Raw genomic sequence first — 12,814 nt, 5'->3', positions numbered from 1 at the left:
TGACAGCCTCAATGAATACTTCTGTTCAGTTTTTACAAATGAAAATGAAGGAAAAGGACCTCAGTTAGGAAGGAAGACTAATGAATCTGTTGATGCATGTGTCTTTACAGAGGAAGAGGTTCACCCAAAGCTATTAAAAGAGCTCAGTGGTGAACTAGCAAAACCATTAACAGATTTATTTAACCAATCACTGGTAACAGGAGTTGTCCCAGAAGATTGGAAATTAGCAAATGTTGTGCCAATTCACAAGAAAGGTAGTAGGGAGGAATCGGGCAACTATAGGCCAGTAAGCCGGACATCAATAGTGGGGAAATTAATGGAAACCATACTCAAGGAGAGGATTGTGGAACATCTAAAATCCCATGGATTAAAAGATGAAAGACCGCATGGGTTTACTTCAGGGAGATCATGTCAAACTAATCTTATTGATTTTTTTGATTGGGTGACTAAAATAATAGATAGCGGAGGTGCAGTAGACATAGCTTATCTAGACTTTAGTAAGGCTTTTGATACTGTCCCACATAGAAGGCTCATAAATAAATTAGAGTCTTTGAGCTTGGACTCTCATATTGTTGAATGGATTAGGCAGTGGGACAGACAACAGAGGGGTTGTAGTCAATAGAGTATATTCAGACCATGGTCTTGTTACCAGTGGGGTACCTCAGGGATCTGTTCTGGGACCCATATTGTTTAATATCTTTATCAGTGAAATTGCAGAAGGCCTCGATGGTAAGGTGTGTCTTTTTGCTGATGACACAAAGATTTGTAACAGGGTTGATGTTCCTGGAGGGATACACCAAATGGAAAAGGATTTAGGAAAACTAGAGGAATGGTCAAAAATCTAGCAACTAAATTGGAATGTTGATAAGTGCAAGATAATGCACCTGGGGCATAAAAACCCAAGAGCAGACTATAAAATCAGTAATACAGTCCTAACCTCAGTATCTGAGGAAAGGGATTTAGGGGTCATTATTTTAGAAGACTTAAAGGTAGGCAGACAATGTCATAGACCAGCAGGAAATGCTAGCAGAATGCTTGGGTGTATGGTGAGAGGCATTATCAGTAGAAAGAGGTAGGTGCTCATGCCGCTCTACAGAGCACTAGTGAGACCTAATTTGGAGTATTGTGCGCAGTACTGGAGACCATATCTCCAGAAGGATGGTGATACTTTGGAGAGAGTTCAGAGAAGAGCTACTAAACTGGTATATGGATTGCAGGATAAAACTTACCAGGAAATATTAAAGGACCTTAACATGTATAGCTTGGAAGAAAGACAAGACAGAGTGGATATGATAGAAACTTTTAAATACATAAAGGGAAAAAAGAGGAGAGAATATTTAAAAGAAGAAAAACTGCTACAAGAGGACATCGTTTTAAATTAGAGGGGCAAAGGTTTAAAAGTTATATCGGGAAGTATTACTTTACTGAGAGAGTAGTGGATGCATGGAATAGCCTTCCTGCAGAAGTGGTAGCTGCAAATACAGTGAAGGAGTTTAAGCAAGCATGGTATAGGCATAAGGCCATCCTTCATATAAGATAAAGCCAAGGGCTATTCATAGTATTCAGTATATTGGGCAGACTAGATGGGCCAAATGGTTCTTATCTGCCGACACATTCTATGTTTCTATGATGCCGGAATGGAGGGTTGGGCAGTGGGGGGTTGGGGGAAAGGTGGTAGTTAAGAGTTTAAATAATAAGTCTACATGACAGTTAACAACTAAGATACAATAAGACTCATGTTGAATCTTAATGAGGACCTTTCATCGGTCCAAACATTGTGAACTAAGTATCATGACATATACAGCGGCGCCCAGGGATCTCACTGCACTTACTATTATCCCTGGGCGCAGCTCCGTTCTCCAGCTATGCCCTCCGGTATGTTCGGGGACTTGGTTATAGTAGGCGGAGACTTAGGGGACTTGGTTATAAAAGGCGGAGTCTGCCCTTGTTCTGCTGGGCGTCTCCTTCTCCTAGGCTGTAGCGCTGGCCAATCGCAGGGCAGAGCATACAGCCTGGGAGGTTTTTTTCTCCGAGGCTGTGAGCTCTGCGATGCGATTTGCGGCATCATAGAGACATAGAATGTGTCGGCAGATAAGAACCATTTGGCCCATCTAGTCAGCCCTATATACTGAATACTATGAATAGCCCTTGGCCATATCTTATATGAAGGATGGCCTTATGCCTATCCCATGCATGCTTAAACTCCTTCACTGTATTTGCAGCTACCACTTCTGTAATGTATTCTGTACATTTGTGTTTTACTCTCTTTTGGAATAAATTAAAAATGTGTCTGATTCTTCAGAATTACACCTGAAATGTATTTTTAAGAAATTGGTTCCTCTCTAGTGATATACTTTTAATAATCTTTGGATGGTGTGTACAGTATATATGAGGTGCAAGCACTTAAAGGGGTTGTCTCATCTGAGATAATGGAGACATATCATTAGGATATGTCCCCATTGTCTAATAGTGCAGGTCCAACCGCTGGGACCCACACCTATATCGAGAACAGAGCTGGCCAAAGTGGTAGCTGGAGGACTCTGCTCTGGCCACCACCAAGTACTCTCCCCATTGAAGTGAATGGGAGTGCACTGTGCATGATTGGCCACTGTTTACAGGGCCTGAAGGAAATAGACGAGCCAGTTCTGCACATGCACAGTGCACCCTCCACCACTTTCGGGGTTCCGTTTCGGCGATAGGTGCAGGTCCCAGCGGTGGGACATGCACCTACCAGACAATAGGGGCATATCCTAGCAAATTGCCCCCATTGTCTCAAATGAGACAACCCCTTTAATATAAATGTGTGAAAAAAGGAAGATGTTATGGTGTGGGCCATGCAGTTTGTTTACTTGAGAGTGACAGGACTGAGATTAGGAGAGACCTCGGTGTGCACAGTGTCCTAGCTGCAGGGATGATGTTCGGGTCACAGGATTATACTTTGGCGCGATATGTAGTTTGTGTAATTGGGAAAGGCTGCAGGATAAGTCTACATTCACACAACAGTGAAAAATTGCACACAGCTGTTTTTAGAATTGAAGTCAATGGCGCTATTCATTTGGCCATTTTTTTTTTAAGGTGAGTGAATAGTGGTTGTGAAAAATAGGACATGTCCTATTTGTGGCCGTTTTCACTGCCAGGTGGACCCCATGTAAATCAATGGGACTATTTCTAAATGCCATTTAGACAGGAGTGCATCCATGTAATGGCTGTTTAAAATGAGTACACTAGTGGAAAATAGCCATTTAGGGGTTAAAAATAAATTGCCTTATCCGCTTGCACACACAAGGCAGTCTCTCTTGGTGCGGAAGAACCTGTGCTACCAACGTGATGACATCACCATGCTCTCCCAGCATTATTCCTTAGGAGCGCATGGTGACATCATTTCACTGAGAGTGTAGGTCCTTTAGCACCAAATGAAGAGCGACTTTTCTCTACACGTGCAAGTGGATGACAGGATAATTATTTATTTTTTTCCCATAAAAACAAAACCCTGCACATTATTAACATTATTATATTACTGATGGGGGCCACCCTGGGGGACATTATTACTAACTGGGGCCACTATGGGGGACATTATGTATACTGCAGGGAATGGTAATTAAATAAAAATAAAAATAATATATATTAAATAATCAAAATCATCCTCAAATAATGGCCGTAAAAAATTAATGCAAAACGTCCAGACGACTAAGAAAGGGATGCAAAAAATGGTTCAAAAATGGCCATGAAAAACTGTAAACGTTTTTTATGGCCTTTTTTTCACGTGTGAATGTAGCCTTAAGAGCTCATACAAAAAAGTCTCACCACTCAACACCAGATATTTCCTACCTGCCTGTGAATAAAGACCCCAAGATATCCTGACCCAGGTGACTAACGCTGCATATCATATCCCCTGAGGAAGCGACAGTGAAACGCGCATCGGGGTCGGAACTATTGTTCTGTATTCATTGAATATCTCCCATGTCTATCCCTATTCTATGCCCTATGCATTTTATTATTATCCATTGTACTGGTATCTATTTGGTATTTGTCAGGGGTAGATGGGATTCACTGCATTTACACACCACTAGTAGTTCATTGTCATTCCTGTGTCTACTTTGCCATATACAGTACAGACCAAAAGTTTGGACACACCTTCTCATTCAAAGAGTTTTCTTTATTTTAATGACTATGAAAATTGTAGATTCACACTGAAGGCATCAAAACTATGAATTAACACATGTGGAATTATATACATAACAAAAAAGTGTGAAACAACTGAAAATATGTCATATTCTAGGTTTTTCAAAGTAGCCACCTTTTCTTTGATTACTGCTTTGCACACTCTTGGCATTCTCTTGATGAGCTTCAAGAGGTAGTCACCTGAAATGGTTTTCACTTCACAGGTGTGCCCTGTCAGGTTTAATAAGTGGGATTTCTTGCCTTATAAATGGGGTTGGGACCATCAGTTGCGTTGTGGAGAAGTCAGGTGGATACACAGCTGATAGTCCTACTGAATAGACTGTTAGAATTTGTATTATGGCAAGAAAAAAGCAGCTAAGTAAAGAAAGTCCGAAAAATTGGGAAAACTTTGAAAGTGTCCCCAAGCGCAGTCACAAAAACCATCAAGCGCTACAAAGAAACTGGCTCACATGCGGACTGCCCCAGGAAAGGAAGACCAACAGTCACGTCTGCTGCGGAGTATAAGTTCATCCGAGTCACCAGCCTCAGAAATCGCAGGTTAGCAGCAGCTCAGATTAGAGACCAGGTCAATTCCACACAGAGTTCTAACAGCAGACACATCTCTAGAACAACTGTTAAGAGGAGACTGTGTGAATCAGGCCTTCATGGTAGAATATCTGCTAGGAAACCACTGCTAAGGACAGGCAACAAGCAGAAGAGACTTGTTTGGGCTAAAGAACACAAGGAATGGACATTAGACCAGTGGAAATCTGCGTTTTTGTCTGATGAGTCCAAATTTGAGATCTTTGGTTCCAACCACCGTGTCTTTGTGCGACGCAGAAAATGCGAACGGATGGACTCTACATGCCTGGTTCCCACTGTGAAGCATGGAGGAGGAGGTGTGATGGTGTGGGGGTGCTTTGCTGGTGACACTGTTGGGGATTTATTCAAAATTGAAGGCATACTGAACCAGCATGGCTACCAGAGCATCTTGCAGCGGCATGCTATTCCATCCTTTTTGCGTTTAGTTGGACCATCATTTATTTTTCATCAGGACAATGACCCCAAACACACCTCCAGGCTGTGTAAGGGCTATTTGACCATGAAGGAGAGTGATAGGCTGCTGCGCCAGATGACCTGGCCTCCACAGTCACTGGACCTGAACCCAATCGAGATGGTTTGGGGTGAGCTGGACTGCAGAGTGAAGGCAAAAGGGCCAACAAGTGCTAAGCATCTCTGCTTTTGGAAGACCATTTCAGGTGACTATCTCTTGAAGCTCATCAAGAGAATGCCAAGAGTGTGCAAAGCAGTAATCAAAGCAAAAGGTGGCTACTTTGAAGAACCTAGAATGACATATTTTCAGTTGTTTCACACTTTTTTGTTATGTATATAATTCCACATGTGTTAATTCATAGTTTTGATGCCTTCAGTGTGAATCTACAATTTTCATAGTCATGAAAATAAAGAAAACTCTTTGAATGAGAAGGTGTGTCCAAACTTTTGGTCTGTACTGTATATATCTTTTATCATTATGTTGTGTATGTAACAATAAAGATTTGGTATTTTACATTTCATACGGCTGTGTCGTACGTTTATAGGTGTTATCCCTCCGAGTCCAGCTGCTGTATCTGTCATCGATTATAGCCCAGGTCTGATTCCGCGGCCTGCACTCTCCCCAGCAGCAGGTATGATACAGTGATGTCATTGTACCTGCTGGGCTGAGAGGGAGAGCGCACAGACCTGAGATCCCCCGGCCTGTGCGCTCTCCTCAGCAGGAGAGATGACGTCATCACATAATGCCTGCTGCTGGGAGGAGCATGATGTGCTCGGTATTAATTAATTTTATTCACAGTACAGGAGCTTCACTGATTTAAAGGGGATACTAAAGGACAGCACTACTGCAGGGGGCCCACTAAGGGGGCATAACTACTGTGTTGACACATCAAGGGGACATTCTACTGAGTGGGGGCATTTAGGGCCCTTGCAAACAAGCGTTGGTCACTCTGTGAGCCCTCAGCGGAGCACCTGCCCTGAACTCCCAGCACTGATGGGGTTGCATAGCATTATATTGATTTATGATGCTATGTAACCCTTACAGTTCTGGAATGTATTGGATAACACTGTCATAATGCTGCCAGTATTATTCAGTACATTCCAGAACTTTAACGGTTACATAGCATCATAAATCAATATAATGCTATGCAACCCCATCAGTGCGGGGAGTTCAGGCCGGGAGCTGAGTTGCGAACTCGCAGCATGACCAATGCTCGTCAGCAAGGGCCCTTAGGGAGCATCAGTACTGTGAAGAGGGCACTAAGGGGGAATTCCACTGTGAAAGGGACACTGAGGGTAGATAACTATGGTGTGGGGCATTCAGCGCTAGGAAATGTTTTATTTATAAATGACTGATTGGGTGGGGGTTGCATGGAAGTTGATCAAAGTGGGGGACAACCTGGGCTAGTGATTCTCCTTGGTCTACTATTAGATTGTGGTCTGTTTGGCCACCATAGTTTTAGTATATTCATACTTAAATTTGATGCCATGTCTTGTTCTTTATGTGGATTTTTTTATATGGAAAATGTCAATGCAATTAAATGGTATATTATTCATCAATATAAAAATGTGTTTTATTCTTGGCAGATGACTGTACCAGGAACTCAGAGAAACATCTGCTATCTTTAGATTTTGAAGGAGATGATTGTGGTATCACACAAGATACATTTGAAGAGCATGCCAATATCAAAGATATACCCTCATCCAATCACAGCAACAATGCATCATTTGATCCTTTTAAACAGGTCCGATCTTCTGATTCATCACAGACTGAAACACAGAATAAAAGTCACAGAAAAGGTGTTAAACATCAAACAACTCACGTAAGAGGGAAGCCATTTTCATGTTCAGAATGTGGAAAATGTTTTAACCGTAAATCACATCTTGTTATACATCAGAGAATTCACACAGGAGAGAAGCCATTTTTATGTTCAGAATGTGGGAAATGTTTTAAGAGTAAATCAGATCTTGTTATACATCAGAGAATTCACACAGGGGAGAAGCCATTTTCATGTTCAGAATGTGGAAAATGTTTTAACCGTAAATCACATCTTGTTATACATCAGAGAATTCACACTAGAGAGAAGCCATTTTTATGTTCGGAATGTGGGAAATGTTTTAAGAGTAAATCAGATATTGTTATACATCAGAGAATTCACACAGGTGAGAAGCCATTTTCATGTTCAGAATGTGGAAAGTGTTTTAACAATAAATCAGATCTTGTTATACATCAGAGAATTCACACAGGAGAGAAGCCATTTTCATGTTCAGAATGTGGGAAATGTTTTAACCGTAAATCACATCTTGTTATACATCAGAGAATTCACACAGGAGAGAAGCCATTTTCATGTTCAGAATGTGGAAAATGTTTTAACCGTAAATCACATCTTGTTATACATCAAAGAATTCACACAGGAGAGAAGCCATTTTCATGTTCAGAATGTGGGAAACGTTTTCAAAATAAATCAGAACTTATAATACATCAGAGAATTCACACAGGGGAGAAGCCATTTTCATGTTCAGAATGTGGGAAATGTTTTAACCAGAAATCAGATCTTGTTGTACATCACAGAATTCACACAGGGGAGAAGCCATTTTCATGTTCAGAATGTGGGAAATGTTTTAAGAGTAAATCAGAATTTGTTATACATCAGAGAAATCACACAGGGGAGAAGCCATTTCCATGTTCAGAATGTGGGAAATGTTTTAACCGTAAATCAGCTCTTGTTGTACATCAGAGAATTCACAAAGGGGAGAAGCCATTTTCATGTTCAGCATGTGATATTTGTTTCACCCATAAATCATCTCTTGTTAATCATGAAAAAAACCACATATAAGAGAAGTCATATTCATGCTGGTAACTAACTGGCTTTTAGTTACCAGAGGTAGCTGAGGGCTTGGAGCGATGATTAGGACCGCTGTGAGAGCTCCCCAAACATAGTCTCCTGTATTGAATGAATATTGGTAATCAAAGGACAGATCCAGTTAAAAGTGAAACTAAAGTTTTTTTTTTTTGTATATACAGTATATCTCCTCTAAACACAAATGTTTGGTGAAAAAAAAAAAAATACAGTATTCCATTCTGCCTGTTATCGGTATGGGGACCCTCCATTCCTGTAAAACTGCAAATGCAGGGGCTTATATGTGAAAGTCCAAAAAATAGTGCTGGATTCCCACAAGAGCTGGTGTCCAGACATGTGGAAAAAGGGGCGTCATTCACACTAAATGGCCAGTTATTTGCAGTCAAGTGAAATGACCGATAGGATGTAACATAGTAACATAGTTTATAAGGCAGAAAAAATACATCTGTCCATCCAGTTCAGCCTGTTATCCTGCAAGTTGATCCAGAGGAAGGCAAAACAAATAAAAAATATGTGAGGTAGAAGCCAATTTTCCCCACTTTAGGAGGAAATTATTTGTTCCCAACTGAAATCAGAATAACTACCTGGATCAACGACCCCTCTCTAGTAGCTATAGCCTGTAATATTATTACTCTCAGGAAATACATCCAGGCCCCTCTTGAACTCTTTTAGAGAACTCACCATCACCACCTCCTCAGACAGACAGTTCCATAGTCTCACTGCTCTTACCGTAAAGAATTCTCTTCTATGTTTGTGTACAAACCTTCTTTCCTCCAGGCGCAGTGGCAGTCCCCTGATCACAGTCACAGTCCTTGGGGTTAAATAGATGATGAGAGAAATCCCTGTACTGACACCTGATATATTTATACATAGTAATTAGATCCCCCTCAGTTGTCTTTTTTCTAAAGTGAATAACCCTAATTTTGATAATCTTTCAGGGTACTGTAGTCCACCCATTCTAGTTATTACTTTAGTTGCCCTCCTCTGAACCCTATCCAGCTCTGCTATGTCTGCCTTGTTCACAGGAGCCCAGAACTGTACACAGTACTCCATGTGTGGTCTGACTAGTGGCTTGTAAAGTGGCAGGACTATGTACTCTTTACGGGCATCTATGCCCCTTTTGATGCAACCCATTATCTTATTGGCCCTGGCAGCAGATGCCTGACACTGGTTTTTAGTGCTTAGTTTGCTGTTTATTAAAATTCTAAGGTCCTTTTCCATGTTGGTGTTACCCAGTGTTTTACCATTTAGTATGTACTGGTGACTTGAATTATTCCTTCCCATGTGCATAACCTTACATTTGTCAGTGTTAAACCTCATCTGCTACTTCTCTGCCCAAGCCTCCATTCTATCCAGATCCCTCTGTAGCAGTATATTCTCCTCTTTACACAGTTTAGTGTCATCTGTAAAAATTTACATTTTACTGTGCAAGCCTTCTACAAGATCATTAATAAATATATTGAAGAGAATAGGGCCCAATGCTGACCCCTGTGGTACCCCACTAGTGACCCAATATAAGTGTGTACTATTAATAGCCCCCCTCGGTTTTCTATCACTAAGCCAGTTACCTACATGCAAACATTTTCTCCCAGTCCAAGCATTCTCATTTTATATACCAACTTTTTATATGATACAGTGTCAAATGCTTTGGAGAAGTCCAGATATACGACATCTATTTGCCGCTGTCAAGTGTAGAACTTACCTCCTCATAGAAACGGAATTAGTTAGTTTGACATGACCAATCCCTCATGAATCCATGCTGATATGGCGTTATTTGCTTATTTTCATTGAGGTACGCCAAGATAGCATCTCTTAGAACAGGTTACCCACAACAGATGTTAAACTTACCAGCCTATAGTTTCTAGTCTCTGTTTTTGGACCCTTTTTGAATATTGGCACCATATTTACTTTGTGTCAATCCTGTGGAACACCTCCTGTCAGTATACAGTCTTTAAATATCAGAAATAAGGGTCTGGCTATGACATTACCTAATTCTCTTAGGATACAGTGGTGTATGCCATCTGGTCCCAGCAATTTGTCTGTCTGTTTTAATCTTTTTAAGACGCCGCTGTATTTCTTCGTAGGTTAGACAAGGCACTTTTAATGGGGAATTTACTTTTACATTCTGCATTTTATTTGACAGTTTATATTCTTCAGTGAATACAGTGGAGAAGAAAATATTTGATAGCTTTGCTTTTTCCTCATCGCTTTCGGCAACTCCCCCCTCATTACTCTGTAAAGGGCTGACACCTTCAGATTTATACTTCTTACCATTTATATAATTGAAGAAAATTTTAGGGTTACTTTTACTCTCTTTAGCAATGAATCTCTCTGTCTCTAGTTTGGCTGCTTTTATTTGTCTTTTACATATAAAAAAAATTTCCTTGTAGTTTTTTAATGCTTCCGCGCTACCCTCCTGTTTTAGTGACTTAAATGCTTTGTTTTTGTCATTTATCGCTTTCTTTACATTTCTATTTATCCACATTTGTTTTTTTTCTTGTTCCTTAGGCTACATGCACACGACCGTATGTGTTTTGCGATCAGTTTTTTTTTGCGGATCCATTGTACTAATGCCTATCCTTGTCTGCAAACTAGAAAAAAATAGGACATGCACTATTCTTTTTTGCGGAGCAACGGAACGGACATACTGATGCGGACAGCACACATTGAAATGAATGGGTCCGCATCCTATCCGCCAAAAAAACGGATCGGACACGGAAACAAAATACGGTTGTGTGCATGAGGCCTTAACCTTTTATTCCCATAAGGTATGTACCTTTCACAATTAGATTTCAGAATGCTTTTAAAAATATCCCATTTTGTGGCTGTAATTTTATTTTTGGGCGATTCTTACTAAACAGACTGTAACCCTATACATTAACCGCCCAGTCATAGCTATCATCCAGCCATGTCTTCGTTATTCCCACTATGTCATAGTCCTCCTCACACATCACTAATTCCAGTTCCCCAGTTTTATTAGTCAGGCTTCTGGCATTAGCATGATACAATTTAAGAGGTTTATGTATATTTTTTATCCTACACCTTTCCTTCTGAACTATTCTAGTCTCTCCTTCTATTCTTCCCCCAGTTCTATTACCTTGCCCAGGTCTCTATCTGCACTATCTTCCCTTCCTATAACGTAATTAACTCCCCCAGTCCCTAGTTTAAACACTCCTCCAACCTTCTAGCCATCTTCTCCCCCAAAACAGCTGCCCCTTCCACAATGAGGTGCAGCCCAATCCTACGATAGAGCCTGTAGCCGACATAGAAGTCAGCCAAGTTCTCCAGGAAACCAAACTACTCCTTCCTACACCAGTTCTTAAGCCGCTTGTTAACCTCCATAATCACTTAGATTGTGAGCTCTATTGGGGACAGCATCATGCTAATGTCTGTAAAGCGCTGCGGATTATAGTAGCGCTATACAAGTGGATAAAATAAATAATAATCTCCTGCTGCCTTTCTTGAGTGGCTCGTGGTACAGGTAGTATTTTGGAAAACACTGCATTTGAGGTCCTTGCCCTAAGCTTGTGACCTAAATCCATAAAATATTTTTTAAGGACGCTCCACCTTCCTCTAACTGAGCATGGGACAGCACAGGGGTAGTAATAGAGAGAGGGGCTACCACTGATAAGAGTAAGCCTGTCTGTGTGACACATTGTAAATCTATGGGAGTAGTATATCTTTTCAACTATACCTGGTGAAGCACAAAACCAGGGCCTGACATAAAAGGATAGCAATCTGCCTATTCCAGCCCCGGTCTGTTCTACGCCTATAAGTATTTGTAACATTAGAAAACTGTCAGCTCTGGTCTCACTGGGCACATTTTATCAGTAATGTACAAGTTCTCCCAAAAAGTGACCCAGGCTAGGATTGCCTAAATACATAGAAGCCATTACTCATCTTCCTAGAGAAATATCTTCTTAATCTGTACACCCTGACCAAAATGTACCTGTAGATAAATCCAACAAGTGGGGTCCCTGCCACCCCTGTATTTGTAGAAGTCATGTGGTTCGCTCATCTCACATGATTTTACTAGTGGGGGAATCCTTGATTATTCTTTATTGTATGTCCCACCAGCTCTGGATTATTCAGTTTTATAATTGAAGATGACATGATATAAAATATATTCATTGGATATATTACATTTATGAACATTTTGAGTTAAGAAATTTGAGTTAAGAGGTTGTGTGTTAACCTTCGCTACATCTGTACTTCTAGAAGTAATGACGATAGCTCGGATGGGGGGGTAGTGATCCTTTACAGTTCTTATAGATGGTTTTAGACGCTGCCCCTTAATATATTCTGTTTGCTTGTTTTGTGCACATAGTGGTTTCTACCTTGAGAGGCAGGGCTGTTATGCCGCACAAGCTTCACTTGCCACATTTGTATGCCTTAGTTATAAAGAACCTTGCAGTATAAAATAAAATTTGTGTATATCCCACCGGCCAAAATATATTTTAAAAGTATCAAAATATATCATAAAATACAAGTGAGAATAAAATAGAAAAATAGTCTACACCTGCCGAAACCGTCAACATAGTCTGCTTTTTCACATGAAACAAAAAAATATTATATTATATATTGATATGACCAAAACAGGGAACCAATTTAAACTATTTATTTTATTTTCAATTTGCATATTTAAAGAATTAGCAGCTGGAGTTTGAAATAAAACTACATTTTCCCCCAAATAAAACTAAATAAAGATAAATTAATTAATAAAGATCCCCTATGTGACA

The 12,814-nt window shown here is 40.4% G+C and overlaps 1 protein-coding gene across 1 annotated transcript in view; it reads left to right on the top strand.

The window, feature by feature from the left end:
* LOC122942550 (oocyte zinc finger protein XlCOF7.1-like) overlaps positions 1–8,749 on the top strand; it is a 238,641-nt gene extending 229,892 nt beyond the window's left edge. Inside the window, exon 4 of the mRNA XM_044300212.1 lies at positions 7,066–8,749. Coding sequence (XP_044156147.1) covers positions 7,066–8,051 — 986 coding nt within the window. The 3' untranslated portion in view covers positions 8,052–8,749. The remainder of the gene's footprint in view (positions 1–7,065) is intronic.
* Positions 8,750–12,814: the final 4,065 nt, after the last annotated feature.

Source organism: Bufo gargarizans, chromosome 6 (genome assembly GCF_014858855.1).
Source record: "Bufo gargarizans isolate SCDJY-AF-19 chromosome 6, ASM1485885v1, whole genome shotgun sequence".
Taxonomy (NCBI): domain Eukaryota; kingdom Metazoa; phylum Chordata; class Amphibia; order Anura; family Bufonidae; genus Bufo; species Bufo gargarizans.
Note: the sequence above shows the minus strand (reverse complement) of the source record. Positions and strands in the feature narration are given on the sequence as shown.